General features: G+C 42.2%; 2 protein-coding genes across 2 annotated transcripts; one reads left to right on the forward strand and one right to left on the reverse strand.

Moving 5' to 3' along the window:
• The first annotated feature begins 2,813 nt into the window (after positions 1-2,813).
• rassf8a (Ras association domain family member 8a) lies at positions 2,814-18,872 on the forward strand. Its single transcript, XM_080504437.1, has 6 exons — positions 2,814-3,136; positions 9,344-9,545; positions 12,035-12,834; positions 12,987-13,184; positions 13,737-13,881; positions 16,607-18,872. Exons 2-6 carry the CDS (start codon positions 9,443-9,445, stop codon positions 16,726-16,728), a joined length of 1,368 nt encoding a protein of 455 aa, XP_080360563.1. The 5' UTR covers positions 2,814-3,136; positions 9,344-9,442; the 3' UTR covers positions 16,729-18,872.
• A 1,265-nt stretch (positions 18,873-20,137) lies between these two features.
• bhlhe41 (basic helix-loop-helix family, member e41) lies at positions 20,138-24,046 on the reverse strand. The gene is made up of 5 exons (XM_080504439.1): positions 23,682-24,046; positions 23,506-23,572; positions 23,269-23,376; positions 23,036-23,147; positions 20,138-22,789 (listed from the first exon to the last, which is right to left on the reverse strand). Exons 1-5 carry the CDS (start codon positions 23,741-23,743, stop codon positions 21,846-21,848), a joined length of 1,293 nt encoding a protein of 430 aa, XP_080360565.1. The 5' UTR covers positions 23,744-24,046; the 3' UTR covers positions 20,138-21,845.
• Between the last annotated feature and the right edge of the window lie 879 nt (positions 24,047-24,925).

The raw sequence follows: 24,925 nt of genomic DNA on the forward strand, positions 1-24,925 counted from the left end.
TATATCGCCCCTGCTTTGAATCCTTTTAGTGTGGAGCTGCAGATTCAATGAAAGTGTGTCTTTCTGTTTTCCTGTGACGGACTGGCAACCTGTCTAGAGTCTGCCTTGCTTCCACCCCAAAAAAGATTGATCTCTTGCACTTGCTTAAAAAAAAAAGAAAGAAAGAAAGTCAAACCGTGTACCTAATATTGAGTAGATATGGTACCAGAATTGTGCAGAATGAGAAATGCTTAAAATTTCAATTGGTTTTTTTTAAAAGTTATTAATTGAGAGAATATGTAATTTTTGTGAGTTTAATTTCTTATAAATTTTAATGTATTCAACTTGCATATGATAAATGTAAAAAGATTAACTAAGTTTAGTTAATCTTCCTGTATTTCAATGAGTTCCCTTCAATGGATTAAAAATTGCATGGTTTTGAAATTGTGATTATTTTCCTTAAAGCTATGCTAATATATCATTATTGCTAGTACTGTGACAGATATTAATATTATGTATATCGACTTTTTAGGCTGAATTTTTCACAAGGGACATCTCAACAAAGAAATACATGTGGTTTGCCCTTTTTTTAAAGGTTATTATGCTGAGTGCAGCCAGTGAACTCAATTGAGTTTGACACTATAACACATTTAAGCTTTCAGTTTTAAAGTTTGGTTTCTTTAGGACAAGTTTCTCTCAGAGGCAGTTGCAATCTTGTCAAACCTTAATTGAATTAGTCTTGCAGTTACCTATGTCGCTGTATTGAAGATGAATAATTGAATGGATGGTTCTCAGTTAGAAAACTGTCTTTAGATTCAGTTAGTGTTAGAATCAGAGTGATTATTTTCGACATTAATAAAAACCCTCTCAAGAGATTTGACTGAGGAGACCATGTAAGACCACAATAGATTCAGATTGAAAAGAAGAAGAATTGTTTCACTGCTGAGGCTCTGAGGTGTTTAAATAAAACTGCCAGATCGATGAGGTAAATAAATGTACAAAATGAAACAAATTCCTCAACTTTTAACTTTTATTGATCGCTCTGCAGAAAGTTCTGAAATTAATTGTGCAATCATGTTACTCTTTAAACTAAAGTTCACTTACCAGAATGTTTGGTCTCGGCAGCCTTTTACATGTCATGTCCAGGGGGACCAAATGTATGGTTTTGGTTGGACACGTCCTACTGTCATGTCCTACTGTCACGTCCTGTCTGGGGCAACTTTTATATTAGATGTATTCATGAAAATGTCTGGTTTCATTGAATGTCTAGAGACTATTTAACATGTATTTAAATTGACTGGTGCTTTGTACAGAATACTACAGTACTTTGTTGTGTATGTGTGACTAATATAGAGTCAAACTTCGGGTATAATGTAACTTATTCAATAGTTCACAGCTGGATAAAATGTTCACTTTACACAATACCTGTCTCATATTTTTTTTTTAAAGAAAGAAAAAAAGCTTCTCTGGTGATGTCGATGATGGTTAAGCAAATCAGCTTTTTTCTGTATAAGTGCTGTTAAATTGGGAAAAAGACAAAAATGAAATGTGAAAATGAACACAGGGCTTGAAACAGAGCAATTCCCATTGAAACTATTCAAAATAGTTGTACCTCCATGGAAAAATGTCAGTTGTTTTCTTTTCAATGATTACATTTTATAATATTATCCTGCAGGCCGGTCTCAGAGACTCACAGCTGCTGCAATGTTAGCCTATTAAAACATTATATTACTTTGTGAAAGCTTGTGCCATAATTGGAGACATTTCTGTTACACAAACTTCAAAATGTAGTAACCACCAGTAGCCACCTGTGAAAAAAACTCAAGATACATTAATGAGGGAGTGGTGGTGTGCAGGTTAGAGAAGCAAGCTTGTGATTGGAGGTTTGCAGGTTGGAATCCCACAGCTGATGTGGGTCCCTGACCCTTGACCCCCAACTGAACTGAAGAATATCTTTACTTTTACAGACGTCATATAGGTACAGAAAACTCCCCTGATTGACATATTGAGACTTTTCACCAAGGAGGCAATTAAAGCAATTTCAAGTACATAGGTATTTGGCTTTCTTCTTTTCAGCCAGGTGTTTTAAAACGTTGACATGTTTCAACAGTTTTCTTCTGTTGTCATCAAAAATGTGCACTCCTTCAGCATGTTTCATATCGGGATGTTCTTTTCACACTCAATCAACTTCTTCATCCCATTGGGTGGTCACTCTAATCTGAACAATTAATGAAGAAAATTCCTGTATTGGTCACATATACCTCATATAAACATCATTCGTCCTATATAAGTCATGTACTGCAAAATTTGGTCTCTGCATTGAACCCATCCGCAGCTACCATGCAGCTATTGGGGGACAAGGGTCTTCCTCAGGGAGCCAAAGTGGGCACTTGTGGGATTCAAACCTGTAAACCTTCAATCACATGAACACACTTAATTGAACTAATTGCAAGTGAGCAATTCGAAGAAAACAAATGCCTTAAAACATTTAGATTTTTTTTTAAGTCTTAAAATAAAGCAAGTGTGAAACTGTGTTGTGTGGAAAATGTATTTTACACTTGTGTACCTGAATCTGGAATGAAAAACAATAAAAAAAAATATCCATCACAACTTTGGCTCAAAGTGCTTTTTCCTCAGCCACGGCCAAGCTGTTTTGATGTTTCTAGAATAGATGTATGTGTGTTTATTTGCTCTGTCTGTGTCCCGATGTGTGAATGTTGAAGGTGTCCTCCGCCTGTGTGAGTGTGTTGCAGCTTTAAAGAGTCCACAATGCCTTGCGGTGTCCCAGTTCCAGAGCCGAGTCTATTTACCAGAGGAGTGCTGAAACAGGAGATCCAGGGAGAGAGGGGCTTTTTCCGCAGCTCTCTGCTCAAACCGCAGAGAGACGAGGCTTCCTACACGGGGCATACAAAGTTTCCGACAGCGGATTCTATCGTCTGATCTCTGCTTCTCCTTTATTAGACGCGGATGCGTCAATAGCCTTTTTTTTTTTTTTTTTTTTTTTTTACTGTTACCGAAACGTGACTTTGTCGCAGTTGGCTGGAAGTGATTTACTGGGCAATGCTGAAGAAGGACACATTTTGCGGAATTTGTGTTTTCCTGCTTAACTTGAGTCTGGATAAAGAGTGCTGATCTGAACCCGCTCCGTGTCGTGCAGGTAAATTACACACACACTCCAAAAAAACCAACCTTTAACGGACCCGATCGGAGCTGCTTGTAGTTGTGAGATAACGGAAACATTAGTGTAGTGAGAGAAGAGTTGGTCCTCTCTGTCTGAACCCACCACAGCTCTTTAATCGCCATTTCTCGTCCCAGTCGACTGCAGCCAGGAGCTGCTTGGTGAAGTCTTCATGTTGTTGCTGTCTCTCTGGATGTTTTTTTTCTGTCCCGTTTCTGCTGATCTTACAGGGGATGTCAGACTTCTCCATGTTGCAGTGCTCCACACACTGATCTCTTTGCCTTTGAAAAAAAAAAAAAAAAAAAGTACCATCTCACCAGGTTGCTCCTTTTTCTGCTAATGTTTTAACTTCCCATCTTCTCTAAAGTCTTTGTGCATCCTCTCCTGCAGAAATGATAGATCCTTCGTTCTATTTAAAGCTCCATGCCTCTATTACACAAATCTGATCACTTGTAGAGTTGCTGCACTCATGGAAGGTGTGTTTTTTTTTTTTTTTCCCCTTCTGATTTCTTTTCAGGTTTGCTCTGTGCTTAGAGTTGTACAATTTGGTGTTTTTACAGTGCCTTCACATCAAAACAGCATGAAGACCAGGCTGGGAAAAAAAACAACCACCCACAGACTGGAAGAAAAACTTGGCTTTTTTTTTTTTTTTTTTTTTTTCCCTGCCTTTGACTGCAACCCCAGCTGCTCCTGTAAAATCCATTTTCAGTTCTAAAAGTCCTCATGAGCAAAAGTGTGATTCAGCACCAGATGATGTTTTGCAAACCACAGTAATACGTAAAAGAAGAATTGGCCAGAGGCCCTCTGGTTGCCCCGCTGGGTTGGTCCTGCCCCTGCTGCAAGGAGCCTGCTGACTGCCCTGCTGGCTCTTCAGTGCAGGCTAGTAAGATGGCAAGGGAACAAAGGCGGCATTATTGCTGGATGAACGTGCCGTCCAGATGTTCCAGATTCTGCCAGTGCTGACCCCCCGAATGGGGGAGGTTGCTTCAGCGGCTAATAGTTTAATATCAACCAGACAGGGGGAGAAAGCAGTCGAGTTCCAGAGCTGGAGCCACGGGAGCTGTGGATGTTGTGTGTCGTGTGTCTGGAAACCAGGTTTAACATCCAGTCAGAGTGGAAACAAAAAGTGATTACATGCTGGAAAATGTTCCTTTCTCTAATTACTTGCTTCAAAAGAAATTTGTATTTAAATCAAACTCTATAAAGTTGACCGTCACACTTGTTGGCTTTTAAAAGAACCTGATTTCATTGAAGCCTCGTTTCCACTGCACAAAAAGTGCAAGAATGGAGTGGTGTGGTCAGGTATGGTTCGGGTTTCCACCGCAAGAATTGCGGATTTTCCTTAAATAACCGTTCCAACGGTTGATGCTTTTCCGTCGCCTTTCCGGTAGGAGTACTCGGACAACTGAACAGATCTGGTTTTGAGGAGCCGTTTGCGGATTGGTCAGAGATTTACTACGGTCCCTCAATATTTGATTATGTCGGCTGTATGAATCCTCTGTTGTTAACGTATTCAGCTTTGCACTGGTTGTTTTTGCTTTTATTTTTTTGTTGGGTTTTTTTTTGCTGCGCAACTTTCATGTTAATCCCGAAAGAGCAGAGGCAGAGACCGGGACTCGGGAGCAGACGTGGCCGTAACCGATGCACTACCAAGTCCGCTCGTCCGCATCACGTCGTGTTGCTGGCTGGTGCTCCATTGCACGGCGTCCCACAACGCGACGATCGGACTTGGACCGCGTCTACTGTGGGCCGGGACAACGGACATGCTCCAAGCCCCCGATGTATGTCTTCGCATCACGTCCGCGATCTCTGCCCCAATGCGGAAGTTGAGGCTGTCGCATCTCCTGGCGCAGACCGTCTTTGTGCTACCGGAGTGGCTCAGATGTCACTTCGCCGGGGTGACGTTTGCTCTCTCGGAACCAACACGGAACTTACAGCTGCAGCTCTGTGTCTGCAAAACCAAAAAAAAGTTAACAAAACAATCAGTGCAAAAGCAGAGGGTGTAAACAACGACGGAGGATTCATATAAGGTCCAGATCTGCCGCCCCTGGCTAAGACTACTGCTGCAATGTCGCATATCTCCAGAGCTCGAAACCCCGCCTACATTTTAACCGTACTTTCTGCGGAGGAAACGCACACCAAATTTGGCTGTGGGTACGCTTTGCCGTACTCCTCCGTACCGCTCCGCTCCATCCCTGCACTTTTTGTGCGGTGGACACGGGGCTTTAGCGAGCTGTGGTACCTGATCCAGGCCCCAGATCTCTGATGCTGAGACGAAACTTGATCATTAGACAAACAATCATGTGCCGCAATGAATCCGTTTATGAAGTTCAGCGAGTTTGTTTGGTATGTGGTCACAACAAACCCTTCGTGCGCATCAAAAAGTATATGATTTTAGATCCATCTATGCCATTTCTTTCGCACATTCCGTATCATCACCTACAGCTCCAAAAAGATCTGGGCAGTGTTTAAAATGTAAATAAAAACTGATGGAAGGCATTGGAAAAACTTGTAAACTGATATTCTATTTATGATGAAATGTAAACAACTTTTCAGATGTTTAAAGTGAGACATTTTATTAGTTTGAAAGTGTTGTAAACATGTGATTTGATGAGAGCAGCACACTTTTATAAAAGTAAGAGTGAAAAGGCTGGAGACTTGAGTGTTTCTGATAAAATCACAGCTGGACGAATGTTTTTCAACTAGTTTTTAACATCCCTGCGAGAAAAACCATATTAGAGTTGTTTTTTTGGTAGAAACTAGACCTGCTACCTGTTTTTAATGTGTTTCTATGTCTGGCAAATTTTGTAGATTTTAGTATAAAGCAGCTTGGTTTCGAAAGGAACTAAAAGGTTATAGGAAACACTGGTTCACCTGTTTTCATTAGGTTAATTTTCATGACCTATCAAGTCAAGGGTTCCACATTGCATCCAATCAAACTGTTGCATGCAGAACCTTTTTGATATTCTAGTGATTGTCCAGCTTGCACTTACATGCTCTGACTGGGTTTGCTCTGAAGTCTCACTGCATGACTGCTGCACGTTGCAAAGCCGCCAAGATCACTGAGCAGAGGGACCCGTAGCGGTTCTTATCTCGTAGTCGTGGCCCGTTGCATTCTCACAGCCCAGGAATGCATGTTATCAGTTTCCCCGCTACAGGATCAAGGCTTGCCCCTGGTCTTTACCATACCCCGTCATGTTTACATTTGCAGAAAGCATTGTATACACACACCAGGCTGGCATTTTTGTCATGAGAAACTTTTTTTTCTTCTCATCACTACTGCAAGACTGTTAACTTTCAGCCTGAAAGGTTTTTATCCCATCAGCAAATCTTACATCAATAAGAAACTCTTGGCCCTTTAATGTTATTCAAACCCAGGAAGTGTTCTTTATTTGTAGTACTTGATGACTATCAGGAACAAGTGAAATTGGAGGGTAAAAGCTATTTTTCCAGCTTGCCCTGACCCAGTCTCCACCAGTGCCTTCTCCATTAACCAGCGTCTTTCTCGGGCCCCGCACAGAATCCATTTCACAACAGATCTGTTACCAATTACAGCAGAGTATAAATTGCTAGTAATTACATGCTACTCTGCAGGGTGTGCAATTTGAATTAAAGTTTGGTAAGCAGTGGGTTAGACTTTAAGCAGTGGAAAAGACTGATGTCGCTCTACTGTAAGCGACATCCTGTTGTGCTTGATTAACAGCAGTGTGGGAGAGTTTTGCCTGATGGAAACCTTTTTAATGTAGTGAATTGGTTTTCTCCTTGGTGAAGAGCAGTCGGCACATTTGGACAAGACACCATTTATCTTTTCACGTAGGTGGTGTGTGTGAAACTTCTGTGTTTTTTGTGTTGGATCCTTTTTATCAACATGGTTCAGCTACAGGCATTTCTTTGACTCAAGCTCAATTTTGGTTTTTATTGTTTTTTCTCAAAAATCCCCTTGTTTGCTCTCTATGATGCTTGAGCTCGCATGAGATGCTTCATCCTCAATCGGCAGGGCCACATTTTCCTTCTTATATGACACACTTTTACAGTATTCCTGTATTCTGGATGTTACTGAAGTGCTTCGGTCGTGTTCAAACACCCACGTGAGCATATGGTAGCATGTTTACACCAGAACCCGGTTGAAATCCTTTACCCTGCCAGCTTGGTGTGCTCGTGTGGGCCTGGAGAATTGTCATCATCAGCCGGGCCGGCAGACTGCTCAGAGCGGCTTACACACCTCGCTGCTCAGAGAGGCATACATCTTGAGTCAATGTTGCTCAGCCAATAAAAGACTAAAGCAAATGTGAGCAGGCGCTAAAATCATCTGGGTTTGGGGGGGGGGGGCGTGGTTGCTGCTGTTGATCATCTCTATAGTGAGCTTAAATAGAATTCATTGAAATTCAGACTCTTCACTGTCTCATGAAATGCTCCTCTGGCAGAGAACCAGCTGCACAAATCAGGAGGCGGGCATTTCCCCAGGCCGTGGCTTTGACCGGCCGGAGGAATGGAGCCTGCTGGGCCCAGGATGGCACTCTGCCCCGCGCAGCTCTGCCTGTATCATCAGTTAGGTTTTCTGGGTTAATGTTAATGAATACAAATGTTACGAATCTGGACCGAAGGCGGTGGCATTTGTCAATGCCCCGCTGAGTCTTACTGAGCCGTTGCAATGAAGAGCCACCAAATCAGCCTGGAACTACTTTTATTCCATGCAGTGGTCTTCACAAAACCCTCAGACTCGGATGCCAATAGTTTTAAAGGAATTGCTTCAGTTTTTCCCCCCCTTTCCTCACAGCCAAACACCTCCCCCCCCCCCCCCCCCCCCCCCCGGCTGATCCGCCGTGCCTGCTTTGCATCATGAAGCACTCACTTTCCACATCCCTCAGGAAACACGGGTTAAATGAAATGGTGACTGTGTTGTGGGTCACTGCAGAAAAATCTGTCTGCGTGTGTGTGTCACTATTTTTCTATTCCTCTCCATCCTCCAGCCCTTTAATGCCATTTAAGGGCAGTCTGCAGGAAGGACAAAAGTGCTTTCTAGCCAACTGTGATTATGCCAAGAATAGGGCGATCAGAGCTGCGGACATAGGTGACGCTTGTGTACATGCAAGTGCACAGACTGCACCTCCGAGTCCACATAAGAGCTACACCCTCCGCGGAAATTGGGTGGCAACACCTCAGATTTGGTTTACATTGTAGAGCAGTAACATAGTTGACTTTAAAAAAAAAAAGGCAATATGCTCTGACCATAATCTTGACCATATTTAGAAAGTAATTGTAGAAGGATAGGACAGCCTGGTGCAGGTGACTTTGTGAAATGTAGATGGGGAATATGTGGGCCAGGGAGGGGAGGGGGGGGGGGGGGTGTAATTGGTGGGGGGTTGGCAATACAAAAGGACCTTTTGACTGAGTGGTGTAGGTGCAGAGAAGGTTAGAATCACGGGGAGTGATAGAGATCAGCAGAGATGCCATTCATTCTGCTCCTGCTCGGTGTCCTTGAAGAACATTTTGACGGTCTTGGTTTCCCCTGAAGGTATATTCACACTATTAGGCCAGTAGTTGGTTTACTTTAAAGTTTAAATCTGCTCAAGTAAATGGTTGACTTTTTCACGTTTATGTTACGGAGATTTAAAAAGAAAAAGAGCATCTTGTGTGAGTAGCTTTTTCAAACAAACTTCATGAAGACATTCCAGTTTTGTTTAGCTGCATCTGTGCACAGTTGCACGCCACAACAATAGTAAATGTATCACAGAGCAGTGAAAATGAGTGCGACATCAAAAATAAATTGTCTTCTGCTCCCTGGTGTTATGATTCCTTCACTTCTCGCTTCTCTTCCTCTATTTGGATGTTCCTTCTCTGTGTAACCATGTTTCAGTCTTCCCTGCTTCCATCTAATTCTCTGTACAAAAGCAGGAACTGGGCTTGGGAATGTCTGCTGGCAGATTTCTTCCTGCCTGCGCCCCCAGCAGACATGCACCTATTCATAGAAAAGAACAAAACAACAGTGTTGTGGCCAGCTGGTCCTGGCATGCCTCGTTCTATGAGGTCATTCTCCCCTGGATTATCCTTTACCTTAAGATATTGTTGAAATGTGCAGCCTGCAAGTTGTACGGTTTTGTTTCCTTGCATTAGGAGCCCCATGACTTCGGCCTTGAGCACATCCTGACTGACTGCTTCCTGTTTTCCTTTGTGTTTCCTCCACAGTGACTGATCCAGTGTGTCTTCAGCTGTCCTGCACTGTCACAGCCTTCAATAATGTTGAGGCCAAAACATCACAATCGGCCCCCTTGTTTCTGACCCAACATGGAGCTGAAAGTCTGGGTGGATGGAGTCCAGAGGGTTGTCTGTGGAGTCACTGAGGTAACCACCTGCCAGGAAGTCGTGATTGCTCTGGCCCAGGCCATTGGTAAGTATATCTTGTTTGTATGAAAGCTTCACAAGCAGACCTCGGATCGACGCTACAAGGGAGCCTGTAACAGCAGTATCGGGGCCGTACACAGCCCCATTCAATCTGAAGTGGGCCTGACTAGTAAAATGATGGCTTAAGTATGGATTCCTCCATAAGAATTTTGGGCACTGCTTCCCGATACGCTTATTTTTCTTTCTTTCTTTAAAAAAAAAAAGAAATTATTCACCATTTCCAGTAATTTCCCAGTGTTTACATTTTCATGGTATAATGATCTGCAAAGTGGTTTTATGGTATACAATATGAAACTGTACGTTGAGTATTGCTCATGTTCTGGATGGCCTCTTTCACAGGCTGTGCTGTATAACTGAAAAGTGTCCGAGTCAATCCAGCGCTCGGCAAGGCTCAGCAGTAACATGTGGCACATGTCAGACGTCCAGATGTCTGGAGTCAAACTAATAGCAGTCACCTCTTGTTTTAAATGACCTTGTTCGTTGTTGCACACTTTTTTTTTTTTTTTTTTATACGGATCCAGTTAGATGGATGGCACTATTCAAGACTGATGCAAAAGCTTTAAAAGGGCCATTTTTTTGGTCCATATCCTTCACTCTTGGTTTAATACATTATTGATATCGCAATTTCCTTTGTGGAAACTTTGGCTGCATTCACACTTGTAGTACAATTTCTTTATCTGCTCTATAAAAGAAAGAAGGAGACACTGCCTGGTTTGGTGCATTTTCACATTTACCATCAAACTAACAAAAAAATGCATAATTGACTTTTATAATTCTGCACTACGTGAATAATTTCCACAGCAATGCTGTACGGTAATGCATGTGGAGTTGTTGCTGTTATCATGAACTGCCTGCCAACTCGACAGTTTAAAAAGACACAAAAATGCACACATGCACACAGAAAGATGAGTCTTTGTTGAGTTTAAGCATCTGTGGTGCATGTCAATGTGATGCTTTAGTTATGAGCAGAGTCTTTACATACTTCTGCAGTACTTAGAAACATTTGACCTTGCAAACTCAATAATGTCTTGTTTGTAGTGCATGTAATATAAAATCTACTAGAATCAAATGTATTTGGGTGTACTGACCACTGCTGTTTTGAGAAGGTGTATATAAACTCACAGTTTATTTAAACCTGATAATATTGTTTAATATTGTCATTGTAATAAAACTTCCTATACGCCTACTTAAGTATCTGATGCTGATGTATTTCTCCTTTTAAGATTTCTGCTTCCAACAAACTGTGCTCGTTCTATTCTTCCGTTTTAACCAAACACAACTGCTTCATGTTTGTTGTTTTGTTTTTTTTTTCACAGTCCTGCAAGCAGAGATTTGGAAGCAAAGCAGTTGTTGACTTTGTTGTTTTAGTAATTTTGTTTCTATTAGTTCTTGATTCTTTGTTGCTTCTGGCTTGTTGCACCAGGTATAATGTAATGAAGTGAGATGTTGTACAATCTAGTGCAGTAGGTGTAGGGCTACATCTGATTTCCCAGATCTGCTGACATGCAGAGCATGTGTGTGTATTGTTATATTGTCCAGCCCTTTTTTTGATTTGTGTGAAATGGTTTTTGTATACACGGGAGCCCAATGTGCACTTCTCACAGTGAAGTCTCATACCACGGCCTTTTAACAGTTTTATAACCTTGCAAACCAAAGTATTTTTATTTGAAGTCCTGTTATGCATCCGCCAACCCACAAGTGTAATCTGGGTTTAAAGTCTCTCCAAAATACCAAGCTGCCATTTGTTCACAGAAGAACAAGTGCCTACATGCTAAGCTCCTACTGAGATACAGTGGGTCATAGGCTTTATTGTTACTTTCTTTGGATATAAGCTCCCCTTCTTTCCCATATGGCTCCTTCAGGAACGGGGGCACTTGAGCATGCTGTATTGACATCACTTCCCACAAAGCAGGAGGGAAGGAGGAGGGAAAGTCTGACTCATTCCTCATTCTCCTGCCAAACTGAGAAAGCAGTGCTTCTAAGCCCCCTTTCCTCCGCCCTTTTATAATAGAAACATATACATCCAGTTAAGCGATCAGACGTCTGTATTGATTTGGTGCTTTCATATTATACAAGTGTTTCTGTCATTGCATTACAGGGAGTGTTGTGTCTGGGGCTTGTGATATTGCTGTAGAATCAAACGCAGTGTGAAAAGGGCTGCTTGTAGGGCTTAAACAATTGAATAACACTCCTACACTGCAGACTGGTGCATCCTCTTTTGTCCTATTGTTTTGTACTGCAGCCTGCGTTGGCCCTGTTTGCTTCAGACTATTGTTAATGACGATGTAATGTTTGTCTGTTCGAGGTAAAAATGAAGTATCTCTCTCAAATATATTATCCTAACAGTATTAGAGGCTGATTAACTAATATTTCTTACAGGTCTTTTTATTCACATGAGTGGTTGAAATGCTGAAGGATCATGAACTAAAAATCCCCAAATTCTGCAACAGTGTCTTTCATGTGTGTTCTTTTCAGGTCGGACAGGGAGATATACGCTGGTCGAGAAATGGCGGGATACTGAGCGTCACCTTGCCCCTCATGAGAGCCCTGTGGCCTCTCTGAACACCTGGGGCCAGTATGCTGGAGATGTCCAGCTGATCCTGCATCGCACGGGCCCCTCGCTGACAGAACGGCCCCCCTCAGAAGGCCCCCCGCTCAGGGGACCTGAACGTGGGCTGTATCGGCAAAGCCTCCCTCCGCTTGCGAAGCTTCGCCACCCCAATGATCGCTCACTCCGCCGCCGCGAGCCCCGCCGCAAGTCTCTCACATTCGCTGGCGCGCCCAGAAGCCTTAGGGAGATACTGAGCGGGGGCCGAATCGGTGAGGCCGAGGCCAAACGCAGACTCCTTCTCGGAAATGGCGGGAATCATCACCACGCCGTACATGCCATGGGGACCGCATCTCCCGGCCTCTGGGCTTGTCGCATGGAAGATCTGGTACGGCTGGTCGGTCTACAGAGAGAGACTCTGAATGTGCTGGAGAAGAAGCTGGAGGCCTATGAGGCGGAGCTCCAAGCCTGGGCTGAAGGACGAGTGGGGCGAGGTGGAGGATGCAGCGGCGACCCAGGTCGAGGTGGGAGCTTGATAGAGGAGATCCTGAGGCTGGAGAATCACTTGAGGAAGAATGAGGTGGAAATGGAGGAGGAAGAGTTTTGGGCCACAGAGCTGCAAATTGAACTTGAGAGTGAGAGGCAGCTGGAGGAGAGGCTGCAGGAGCTCCGTGGGCGTCTGCAGAGCTGCGAACTGGAAATTGAAGAAAAGCTGGCAGTGGTACAGGTAATCTGTGAGAGAGTTTCATGGTTTTAGAAAATACGAAAGGTGTTGCTCATCCCGCTTGCAGAAGTTTTATCATCTCTCCGGTGATGTTTATATATTATCGTGAATGTTTTGTTCTTTTCTCTCAAACGTTTGTTTGATTTTTGCATCAGGGTGTGGAAGCCGGCCTGGAGGAGGAAAAGCTGCAGAGAGAGCGGCAGGAGACCCAGTGGGTCAGTGAGGCAGAGGCTCGGGCTCAGGTTCTCAGGGTCAAAGCAGAACTGAAGGCTCAAGAGAGACAGGCCGTCCAGCTGGAGAGCAGCTGCAGGGCTGTGGACAGGTCACTTGGACAAAGCGGCAAGAAACTGCAGGTGGGACATATGCATGCCTCGGGAGTGTTTTTCTCTCAAACAAAACGATGCTGCTCTGTGATGTAGTGATAATGAAGACCATCCGTCAGCAAGAATGCATTTAACCATCTGTCCACCTGAATCACTCCCACTGTGTTTCTGGCCAGTTTGGCAAAATCTCTGGAGCTTTTGGTTTAAACATCCACGTCTCTTTACGGCTCTTATCTTCCAGTCTGCTTGAAAAAAATGAAACTAAAAGAGCACCATTATTATTAAAAGTAAACTGATTTTGTTGGAGGAATAAATAAATAAACTTTATAGAAAAAATCATATTTGCTATATTAACGTCCAATGGCAGCGGTTGTATATTTCTTAAGTATAATTTTAAAGTTGACTCCATTGTGTGTGCTTTACATATTTAGCATTGAGCTGATATAAAAGACTTGGTATTTCTTTGGTGATATGTATATTAGAAATGTCTATATGTGGGTGGGTGTCGGTCAGTTTTCTGGCGGCTGCCAATACATTGCCGTCGTCTGAAGTTTAATTTCTTTTGTTGCTGTTGTATTGAAGGACATGCAGCAGGAGCTGGAGCAGCTCACCAAAGAGCTGAGGCAGGTTAACTTGCAGCAGTTCATCAAGCAGACTGGTACCAAGGTCACAGTGCTGCCAGCTGAGCCCTCGGAGGATGAGAGCGCTCAAAATAATCACGGCATAGGTAACAATATTTTATTGTCTGTATCAAACATGTGAATTTTTAATGTGTTCTCAACAATGTTTGTGTGTTAATATATGGAGCCAAGGCCACAGTGCGTCCTCCGTATGCTGGGGCCTCTACTGGGAGCTTGTTGTAGTAACGATGATATCGATGATGAATTTGAAGTTGATCATGGTAGATAGTAATTTTGAAATGTATAGTAATAGAAATGAAAAGGCAAAAATGCAAACAACCTCAAACTAAGTAGGCAGAAGTCCATTTCTAAAAAAAACCTTTTTTTTAAACTACAAAATGTTGCAAAATTCTAAAACTATATTAAAATTTAATAGCAAAACAAATTAAATTCTGTTAGAAGAGAAACTAAATTGTAAATGAATGCTGAGATCAAAATATGGAATACAATTCAATATGTCATCTTCTGTAGGAATGTATTTTAAAAAGTTTAAGGAAGTGTTTTAAAAGAAGAAATTCATTCTGCAAGGCCTTATCTCGTCAGGCAGGCTCTCCCAAAGCCAACAGAACCCTGACAGCAGAAGTGAGGTCACCTTTCGACTTCATTTTCAGACTTGAGAACCATGAGGGAGTCATCAGACGATCTCAGTGCTCACAGGCTCATATGGGGTCAGAGGTCCTGCAGTGCATGGAGGGAAGGCAAACTCCATTAGCTTTAAAAAAAAAAAAAAAAAAAAAACTCATCTGTACTGAAGTGGAATCCTAAAATTAACTCTACGACATACAGGGAGAAGTCTTCTTGGCCACATGGGTCATCTGTGTCTCGCTGTTCTGAACTAGTTTGACTCAAGACTCCTGTCTCCTGTTAATGACACATCAAAGTGGAGTCTCCATGAGAATAATTTCTGTTCTTTACTTGTCAATCATGTTGAAGAATTTGACTTATTTTCATTCATGTGCAGAGGGAGAGGAGCTGGTGTTTGAGTTCGTCTGTGCATTAGTGAAGTCATTCTGCTCCATCAAGGCACTTATTATTTGTCTCATGTCTTGACAGCCTGCTGAGAGAAAATGACTCGCCTCTGTTTTCAATTGTGATGCTGTGATAGAGAAAATGGTGGTGGTGGTGGTGGGGGGGTAGTTAAAAGTCTTGAATCAGTTCTTACCTCCTTCAGTGGCAGGTATAATCACCATGCTAACAGTTGCCTGGATACAGACTGACCTGCCGTCATTGATTCACCCTACTTCCTTTGTTGATCCCTCACTCCTTCAATCATGCCGTCGCTCTGTCACAAGCTCAGCAGTTTTTGTGTCGGGCTCACTGGACCAAAGCTCTGTGATCCTGCGGAACACCAGCAGAGGAGATGACGCTTACACCCCGGAGCACTAACTCTTTGAATGTAGAAAGTGGTATAAACACAGCCTGTGTATTTCCAGTACATATTTCCACAGTAATGGATGGGAAATACGTCAATTAAGTAGAATTCTTGAAACGCAGGCATAAATGTTAGCCAAGGCTGTTTTAATGGTTACTATTCAACTATACTTCTATTTCCTGGAGGAGGGGAAGCTTTTTAATCCTTGCCTCAGTCATCTTGACTGCAGCAAGAAAGACAGTGGACTGTTATCTTATTAGTCTTTACCCACTGTACCTGTGGTGCTTTAGCGGCTTTGCATAAATGCAGATAATCTCAGATATGTTCTTGTCATTGCCGTTTGTTCATTAATCTCTTTAATTATTTAAAAATTGCAAATATTTAGATTATTGTGCATGTTTCTCTAAATGACTGATGCAACTGCAGCTGAACTCAATGCGCGAGTCATTCGTTTCCTCAGGGATCAATAAAATGTTTATCTATCGATCCACGTAGTCATTAAACTAACCCACACATGAGCTGATGATTCAGCTAATGTGTCCCAGCAACTCTACAATAATGTACCTTGCTATGTGCACAATATTTGCAAATCTGATTGAATACAGTATTTATTACTGCACTGGCATGGTAAATGTGGTAGTTGAGTATTTTGGAGTAATTTCCATTTACCTGAATTAAAAGTTTTTACCATAGCAATTAGGACCGTTTTCTTGTTAATATCTCAGCAGATTTTTTATCATTATCAGGTCATGTAACACATTGAGCCCTTTAATTGCAATCCATGGTAATGGTTTTCAATTATGAAACGTGATAACAGGGCACTGATGATCTTCTGGTAACCTTCCAATATATGTGTGAACATCAGCATAAGCTTTTGTGACTGAACATCAAATTCACTTCAATGTCTGGCTCTCTGTACGGCTTAGAGGCGACCCCTGGTGGTCGTGTTGTGGAAATGCGTCTAAAAAAACCTCGAATACAAGTTAACTTTTTTTTTTTTTTTTTTTTTCATATCATATAACCATTGTACATTTTTAGCACCTTTTTTTATTACTGATAAACTGGGATGTTTTTTATTTGAATTTTACTTTCTTAATCATCCTAATCAATGATTGTTTGTTCTAAAATTAAATTTTTGGAGCTCAGATGTTCAGCCCTCGTTTCTACGTTGAGTGTAGAAATAACAAATCAATTGATGTTAATGACATTTAGAGGTACATAACGATATTGTAAGAAAAATTAAAAATGTCTGTCTTAGTTTTCAAGTGTTCTTTTTTCACTTTCATCTAATTACATTTTATCTTTGAATGGTTCACCAAAACAAAAATATACAAAGCTTTTTATTCTACAACTACAATTTATAATGGGATGCACTCATTGGTTTGCTTTTTTTCTTTCAGATCTGATCCCACTGACGGGCTCTTTGAAGCGCCCTCTGTCATCCCACCAAAAGTCCAGTCACCTGCGGGTCCTCCAGGGGCCTCTGAGCTCTGCCCTGAACCCAGAGGGGATCTATGTGTGAAACTCTTCCCTGTCAAGAGCCCAAGAGTTTCTCTCCAGAGTTGATTTTTTTTTTTTTTTTTTTTTTTAAGCCTCTAACTTAGTACAGGATGCCTCTGTAGCACACTACTATGCACTGTTTTGTTTTTTGAGTTACTCAGAGGCAACATTTAGTGTGAAGAAACAATCTTTGAGGGGAGTCGTGGGGAGCTCAGAGTAAATGAAGCATGGTTAAAAGCTAAAAACAAACCGAGCTAATCATCAGGCTTCTGTGGACCTACTTTATAAACATATCCACTTAATGTACTTTTACTATCACTTTAGTACCTGCTGAATGATTTATATTATTTCCTCCCTAGCATCGTGATTTAAAACTATTGCCTTTTGAACAGTATTCTTGAGAACCTTGGTATGTGAATCTATGAACTGTATCTCTGAAACTATATGTATCTTCTCCAGCATTATGACTGGCTCTTAAGTAAGTGAAGGATCCACTTGTGTTTGTAGTAAAACCGTGAAGAATCTCTCATTTTAAATAGTGGAAACCATACATCTGCTCTGCCTGTTGAAGTTAAAACTATGCACAAATGGTTTGAAGTTTTGTTACTGAAGAATGTTACTGTCTATATTACCAAAACGATGGCTTACTGTAAATACATTTTCTTACTTTTCAGCTTTATTTAGTGAATTAGTCTATTTTATTACAAAGCGGTGCATATATACACATATGAAGATGCAGTCCCTCATTCATGCAGTGATACCTGCATATTGAAACAGTGTTAATTATCCTCCTAAGCTGTTTTCCTTTTTGTTTGTTTGTTTTTTTTATCTGTGGTTGATTGACTACATAGTCTATTTTTGCCAAATGTATTGTGCTTGTTCTTTTCTTAAAGATCAGGTGGCCAAAGATCAGCAGGTCTTGTTGCATGATTGTGTTGTCCATTTATGAATGTGCAGAGCATCTACAGTTCAGTAAATCACTTAGTTAAAATCTAAAAAGGATGGCATGTAATAGTAGAACAAATAGCTGCAGCTATAGTATTCGTGTGTGTGTGTGTGTGTGTGTGTGTGTGTGTGTGTGTGTGTGTGTGTGTGTGTGTGTGTGTGTGTGTGTGTGTGTGTGTGTGTGTGTGTGTGTGTGTGTGTGTGTGTGTGTGTGTGTGTGTGTGTGTGTGTGTGTGTGTGTGTGTGTGTGTGTGTGTGTGTGTGTGTGTGAGCATGCGAATCACTTGCCGAGTCAGATTAATCACGGTATGATGCCCCCCTTTTGCCAGAGATCAACTATGTTTGTATGTGATTGAAATGTGCATGCATGTATCAGGGCGGGTGTGCAGTCTGAATAGCCAAGGTACAGTGCTGTGCAAAGGTATTAAGCAGGTGGGAAAAGCTTCCAAGTAAAAAAGGGTTTGAAGGAATAGACGTTTTACTTCATGTTCATTTTACATTGTAGGAAGTGAATGAACAGAGAAATATAAGTTGGATCACTATTTTGCTATGTTTGAAAACATTTACTTTTTTTTTTTTTTTTTTCTTGCTTTGCAACATTTGTTCACACCTGCCTAAAACATCTGCACAGTATTGTATGATTTCCCTCTTCGGTTGTAGAGCCGCTGCTAATCACATCAAAGTGCCTTATACCCATTTCACAGTTGGTGTATTTAAATGATATCCAGTGAAGCTTTAGTGCTGACCTTGAAAGATGGATTGTAGCCAGGTGAGATCAAATGTTGGTAGATATTAGTGCTGAAATAAGATACATGGCAATAGCACAGCAACAAGGCAGAAGCTATAGTTATGTTTTGTTTTTTTCCCCATCAGTGTTTTGTACACATCAATGAAAAGTATATTTTACGGCTTTCTGATTTGCTGCTGTGTTGCTGCCAGCATAAAACTATGTGCTGTAAAATGTATTGACGTTTACTTTGATTTGTTTCTTCTCAAGCAACACATGTATACTGTAGTTCAGATCAGTACTGTCACATAGGTATGGTCACTGTTTACAACTGCATATCTTCTATAGAACTGTAAGATGTCGACTGTATGTAAACCTGTTTTTATGTTTTCTTGCCTTAATATACTGCAAAGTGATGACAGGTGTATGGCTGTAACAGGCTGCTGATATGACATGGGTTGCATGGTTCAATAAACCATCTGATAAACATTAAATGTGTCATAGCTGCTGGTTATATTGGCTTTTTTTTTTTTTTTATGTTTAATGTGTAAAAGGGTTTGCCAGCATGGTGCCCATGGCCCCCCTGTTTACTTGCAGAGACATTGGGAATAACACACAGGGCATTTCCTATAAACGCATAATCTGAAAAGCCTGAAGAAAATGTTAACAATGATAATTGAGGGTTTTTGGCACACTAAAATGCAGAACTAATCTTGTAAGTTCCTCACTGGTTCCCACCATGGTAAATATTTGTATATATATAATTCCCAGCCTCTTAATAGTCAATGTCATCGAGAGTGATCCATGCAAATCTAGGAAGACCTTGGTTTTGTTCAGTTTTGTTGCAGTCGCCCTGAGGTTCGTAAAGGTTGATCACTGTGTGTCAGCTCCTCGCCAGTAGATGGAGACATTTACTCGGTAATGGTCAAAGTGAACTCTAAACACCTGAAAAAGAACAACAGAAGCCTTTGTTCCCACAATAAGAGTGAACTGAGATGAAATGCTGTCAGCATGTTTAATTCAAAACGACCTATTTCAAATGACACCAAATTACATTTCATAAAATACATCAAGTAAAAATGCATTCACTTAAACTTTGCTCTGTGTTGAAATGGTAAAGAAACGTAAAAAGATGTGATGTGGCCTGTATTTGCTCAGCACACATGCGGCACTCTTCCCACACCATGAAAGGCATACACTGGCTGTAATTAGTCTCATGTGTTGCCAAGGTTACAGTAAAATATAAAATGAGACATTATAGAGCAACCTGAGCGTTCTGAGTACCCCTTATGGATTAAACCGACACTGCAGCAAGCCAGTTAATGGCAACAACAAAGACTGGATTTGGTCCTGCTTCAACACTTCTGACAGGCTGGGAGGAGGCCCCTTGTTTTTCCATCAGTCCATGCAGACCGACTGTAATCTCACTTCATCACCCTTTTATCACATGACATGTGTTTAAAGCCTTGGCTTACTGTACATTCCTCGGCTGTGACCTGTCAGCTGATTGTACCGTAACAATACATTTTACCTCGTGGGCTCACTGTATTGTTCGGGGGTGGGGGGGCTTTTAGTGATTTTGTACTCCAAAACTTGGGCTCATGTCTGCACAACCTTTCCTGTAATTATTCACTTTTCTCTTCATTGAGTTACATGTGAACTGACGAAGGCCTACAGAACTGATGTGGGACAAGAAGAAGCCTGCAAAGTTCATTTTTTGATATTTATTTTACAACTCATCAGCAATAATTTAGAACAGCATATGTGTAAAGCATTAACGAAATGTGCAACAGTTGCTCAGTTAAATCTTTTCTTTAAAAAAATCCATAGACTTCTACAACATTGACAAAGACATGTATACTTCATGGTATAATCACCAAAATTCTATTTACAAACACACATGCCACTTTAAAGAACAGTTGATAACAACTTTGAGGCAAAAACCAGCTGAGGATAACAACAAAAGAAATGGCATGGATGCAAAATACAAGGAAAATCATCAATCTAATCAAATGTGAAACTTAAAAAAGCGGAGCAACACTACACTTGCAGGATTTTATTTAAAAAGAGGCCAAGATAAAGTTTCTAAAATGGTAATGACCCCTTTTTCTTTCCCAGGCTTGTCAATCTTTTATTTTTGAAAAGCAAGGTTTACATAAAGAAAGCATAAAACACAGGATTGGCTGATGAGCAATGGGCTGAAGGGTTTTCTAATCTGATGATTTCCCCCCTGCAAGAAACAAGCGGTGTTTTGTGAAATCAGGGGAATGACTTAAACCCCACTTAACTGCATGAAATCATCACAAAGCAGCTGGTATCTCTTCTCTCTGATGAAATGAAATATATTTTTCATATCAAGACAACTCAACACAATAGAAATGTTCAAAGAGAACTACAGTGATTGACTTTTCAAAATGATAAGGTGATTGTTGGGGGCTGGCGAGTAAAAGCAGAAAAAAGTGCACTTAACGTCTCAAAGAGTAAAGATCATCCTACATACAAACTTTAACAGCTGGAAAAACACAGGTACATTCAATATCAATGAGCTATAAGGTGCTATCCTACAATGTTTCCTGGTGACCCAGGAGGTCACTGCATCTCTATGCAGACGCTCCAAACTGGGGATGTATACTATGCTGGTCAGACAAACCCTTGCACAAGAAGGATTTTGTGTTTCCTTTATTTTAATCATCTTTTTTTTTCCTCACGTGAAGAAACAAGTAATGAAAACCAGAGTAAGCCTTTGAAGAGATGAGTTGTGGAGAAATTAGATGAAACACGTTGCCAATTATCACATTACTAACGTGTCAGATTGATAAAGTAGTTTATTTCGTGACTATTCTTGTTTGAGAGAAAAGAGGAAACCTTTTTTTTTTCTTTTCAAGAGGGACAACAATGGCCCGGCCAAATGAGCCCGACCCCGTGTCAAGTTGGGGATGAGGTACTGTAGGCATTGCGCTTCCTGGAGCGCTTCTTTTATAGGCCCATTTAGTGCACATTTACATGTTAATGTATCAGGCTATCTTTCAGGTAATAGTATTTACAGTCAGAGTCAGCCAAGTTGGTAATGATCTTGACAGAGGTCAGTTGCAACTTCATACATCCAAAGAGACTCCATGATTGGGATATTGCGCACTATTGTAATACTCAAAGCTTTGGCACCAATGCTGCCATGACAAAATATTTTTATCAAAGTGGATAGAAAAACTAACTCCAGCACAGCCCAACACAGTTGCGTGGTGTCAATCATTGTCGATAATCATTCAGATTGTTTAAATCTAGCATTAAGTGCAAAAGGCACAAGCCGTCACAACTGCCCCCTGTTTTACCAAGATAAGATTGTACACGATAAACTCTCCTGTGAAGCCCCGTTGAAAAGAAGCCTAATCTTTAAAAAAAAAACAAAAAAAAAAACAATATACACAAACTCTTCATCAGAGTGCACAAAGAGGTATAACACGGAATAATTAGCTCGTCTGACACGCATGAAACTGCTCCTGTGGGCTGCTCGCGCTCTCCCGGTACGCGTCACCCTCGTCAGCCTCTCCGTCGTCACTCGTGGGACTTTCCTCGCGATCCTCAGGTGAGCCCGCGTCGGCCTCGTGTGACCCGTCGGTGTCTGAAGAGAGGGAGTCATTGGACTGGGAGGAGGCTCCAAAGTGCGCAGACAAACCGGGGAAAGCTGCAGCTGCAGCCGCCGCCGCCGCTGCTGACGCATGTGCGGGGTATAGCCAGGGGAATGGAGACGCGAGCGCGGCCGCCGCTGGGTACATGTACTTTTCAATGCTGTTCTTGTCGAAAAAAGGCATATAGGACGCTGCAGCCGAGGGGTTGATGAAGTAGAAAGGCATGCAAATCGGCGTCTGCTGTCCCACACTGCTTATTCCCATCAGAGAGTTCATGAACGCCACATCGGGTCTGTTGGGGTCTGCGCCCCCCAAGCCGTTCCCGGGCCAGCTCATCTTTGGTTTTTTGGCAGCTCGATCGTCCCCAAACTCTTGTTTGATCTTCACCGCCTTGGGTCCCTGCGCATTATTGCGCTCACATTCTTTATCTTTGCCGTCGCTCTTTTCAGCCTCGCCCCCGTATCCACTGTCCGTGTCTGTGTCATTCTCATTGAGCTCTCCGCCCTGGGTCCTCTGGATGACCGGGACACAGTTGGCCTGACTGTCAGCTTTCTGCACGTCCTGTGCGTCCCCGGCGGGGAGGTGGTGTCGGAGCGGCGGCGCACCGGGCTGGAACTGCGCCAGCACCTTGTGAAGGTGGTTGATGAGCTGCGCGCACCTCTGCTCCCGAGCCGCCCAGTTCTCAAACTGGCTCAGGTACTGCAGGACCTCTTTGGCACAGGCCTGGAACCCGGTGTGGAAGGCGTCCAGATCGGCGTGGATGGAGGATTTCATCGACCGGTCCCCTGAGAAGGGAGGAGTTCAATGAGGAACAGATCATTATTCTGTCAGGTGTAACACAATAATAGAATGAGGTGCACAACGTCTGCTTGGATGTGATTTTTATTTTTCTTAAATAAGTTCCTTAAATTAATCAGATGCATCTTAATCTTTGTTAAAGTTTAATTTAACAGAGAAAAAAAATAAATATATATATATATACTGAGCGCTGCTTCTTCCTACACTTGTGGATGTATTTTCGTTCATCTCACCGTTCTGCAAAGCAATGATCTTCTGGTGCTGCTGCTCGGTCACAGCAGTCAGCGCGTTCAAATGTTTCAGCGTTAACTCCAGGACCACCGCTTTCTCCAAATGTCCGAGCGTCTGTGGGGAGGGGGAACAAAGCTTAGTTTGGTTTTGCTGATATCTGTCAGATAATAATACTCTTGTAAATCACGAAAAAAAAGGGGGGGGGGGGGGGACTTTAGTTGTGTCAGGATCTTACCGACAGCTTGAGATGTTCAGGCAACAAATCCTTCAGCTGTCCAATACATTCGTTGATTCGGTCTCTCCTCTTTTTCTCTATCAACCGGTGTGGTAACTTGTATGCATCCTGAAAACAGGACATAAAGGTTGAACGTCGCTACATGCTGCATATGATATCTGTACGTTGGAATAACTCCGTTTTGAGTATTGAAAACAAACTAAAACTTGCTACGTTATGAATAATATCCGTGCTCACCTTTCCACCATCCTCTCGCTTTATTCCTCTTTTCGACTTGCACATGTAGAGAGAGGGGTAATCCACCCTGAAGCCAAGAGGAAACGTGTTAGATTATTGACCAGGCTGTCGCGACAGTTTATTAAACATAGTTTGACAGAGTTTTGCAAAAAAAACCCCAAAAAAACAACACTCACCCGAGGAAATCTGCGTGCTCCATGAACTGTCTGTCCTGTAAATGCGATATTCTTTCATCCATCGCTTCCCTGCTTCTGATTCTCCGCTTCTGAGCTTCTTCGGGTAATGTTTGTTATTCCACGGCTCGCACACGGACGGCTGACGGAGATGATGCACGGTGCGTGTCCTCCAGTGGAGCTGCGCTTCAGACTGATGTCTATAGTTCCCTGAGCTGCCACTTTGCAAAGCCGTCGGCTCTGTGGCGAGAGCGCACGCGCGCCTGCGGTCGGGAACAGCTTCCGACTCACGTGTAGGCTGCACCAGCACAAAGTCCGGTAATTAGACCTTGTCTGTTTTATGGGAGCTTTCCGCCGCTCCACCTATAGCGATCTCGTCCAAATAATATTGACCCGGTGGCTGAAACGTGATCCGGTGAAACTTGGCGGAGGGAAAGACGCACATGCGTGACGAGAGACAGAATAACAATCCATAGAAGCAGCTGCTGCTTTTGCATCTAACGCCGTGATCTTTTTAAAAAAACTTCACAGCTCGTGTTTACTGAGTGAGTGAAGCAACTGGCTGACTCGTGATTGGATGGGTTTGCATGACAGAAAATGTACTATCTGGCATAGAGTGACAGTTTGAACACAGCTCACTTGTGACATTTTTCAAGATAATGTTTTGTTGTTGCTGTTTGGACCAACAGACCTTTATCTTCTAAACCAAATAGTAGTAATCCCTTAGATAAAACAGCTTACACGGAGTCGAACTGAGTGTGTGCACTCGTGTACTCCTATGTGTTGTTGCAGGGCAGGGTAACCTACTCATGCACCGTCCAAAGCTTCGTTGTCAGTAACCATGGCACCGACCCAGCTGTGTGCTCAAACACGTGCATGGTGGTTCTTTATTCATTGTAGCATGGGATGTGGTGTCACCTTCTTCTCACTGTTTACTCATATTTTTGTGAGGATTTCAAATACTAACAAGACATTCAGATTACAACAAACATTTAATGTGACTTTTTCAATAGTCATTTCTGATGTGTGTGCGTGAAACAACAAGACCTGTCTTTGCTATGCTCTGATAATTTGGGAAACTTTTATGGAGGTTAATCCGATAGCCAGTGACACCTGCTGCTCCTCTGAACACTGAAGTGTTCAAAAACAGTAAAATCTGAGCTGCTGTAATGCCCTCACATGCCTTATGATCACATTACTCCTTCCTGTTAGTCATGTGACTTATTCTGGCTGGCAGCATATGGCTC

The sequence above is a fragment of the Blennius ocellaris genome, assembly GCF_963422515.1.
Source record: "Blennius ocellaris genome assembly, chromosome: 11".
NCBI lineage: Eukaryota > Metazoa > Chordata > Actinopteri > Blenniiformes > Blenniidae > Blennius > Blennius ocellaris.

What these genes read in the sequence shown, in the direction of transcription:
- bhlhe41 (XM_080504439.1), bottom strand. Translation starts at nt 23,743, where the DNA reads ATGGATGAAAGAATATCGCATTTACAGGACAGACAGTTCATGGAGCAC. An exon ending in GAGCACGCAGATTTCCTCGG is followed by an intron (nt 23,573 to 23,681) that starts GTGAGTGTTGTT and finishes TCTTGGCTTCAG; the next exon opens with GGTGGATTACCCCTCTCTCT. An exon ending in CTGAACATCTCAAGCTGTCG is followed by an intron (nt 23,148 to 23,268) that starts GTAAGATCCTGA and finishes CCCTCCCCACAG; the next exon opens with ACGCTCGGACATTTGGAGAA.
- rassf8a (XM_080504437.1), top strand. Translation starts at nt 9,443, where the DNA reads ATGGAGCTGAAAGTCTGGGTGGATGGAGTCCAGAGGGTTGTCTGTGGA. An exon ending in AAAAGCTGGCAGTGGTACAG is followed by an intron (nt 12,835 to 12,986) that starts GTAATCTGTGAG and finishes TTTTTGCATCAG; the next exon opens with GGTGTGGAAGCCGGCCTGGA. An exon ending in TCAAAATAATCACGGCATAG is followed by an intron (nt 13,882 to 16,606) that starts GTAACAATATTT and finishes TTTTTCTTTCAG; the next exon opens with ATCTGATCCCACTGACGGGC.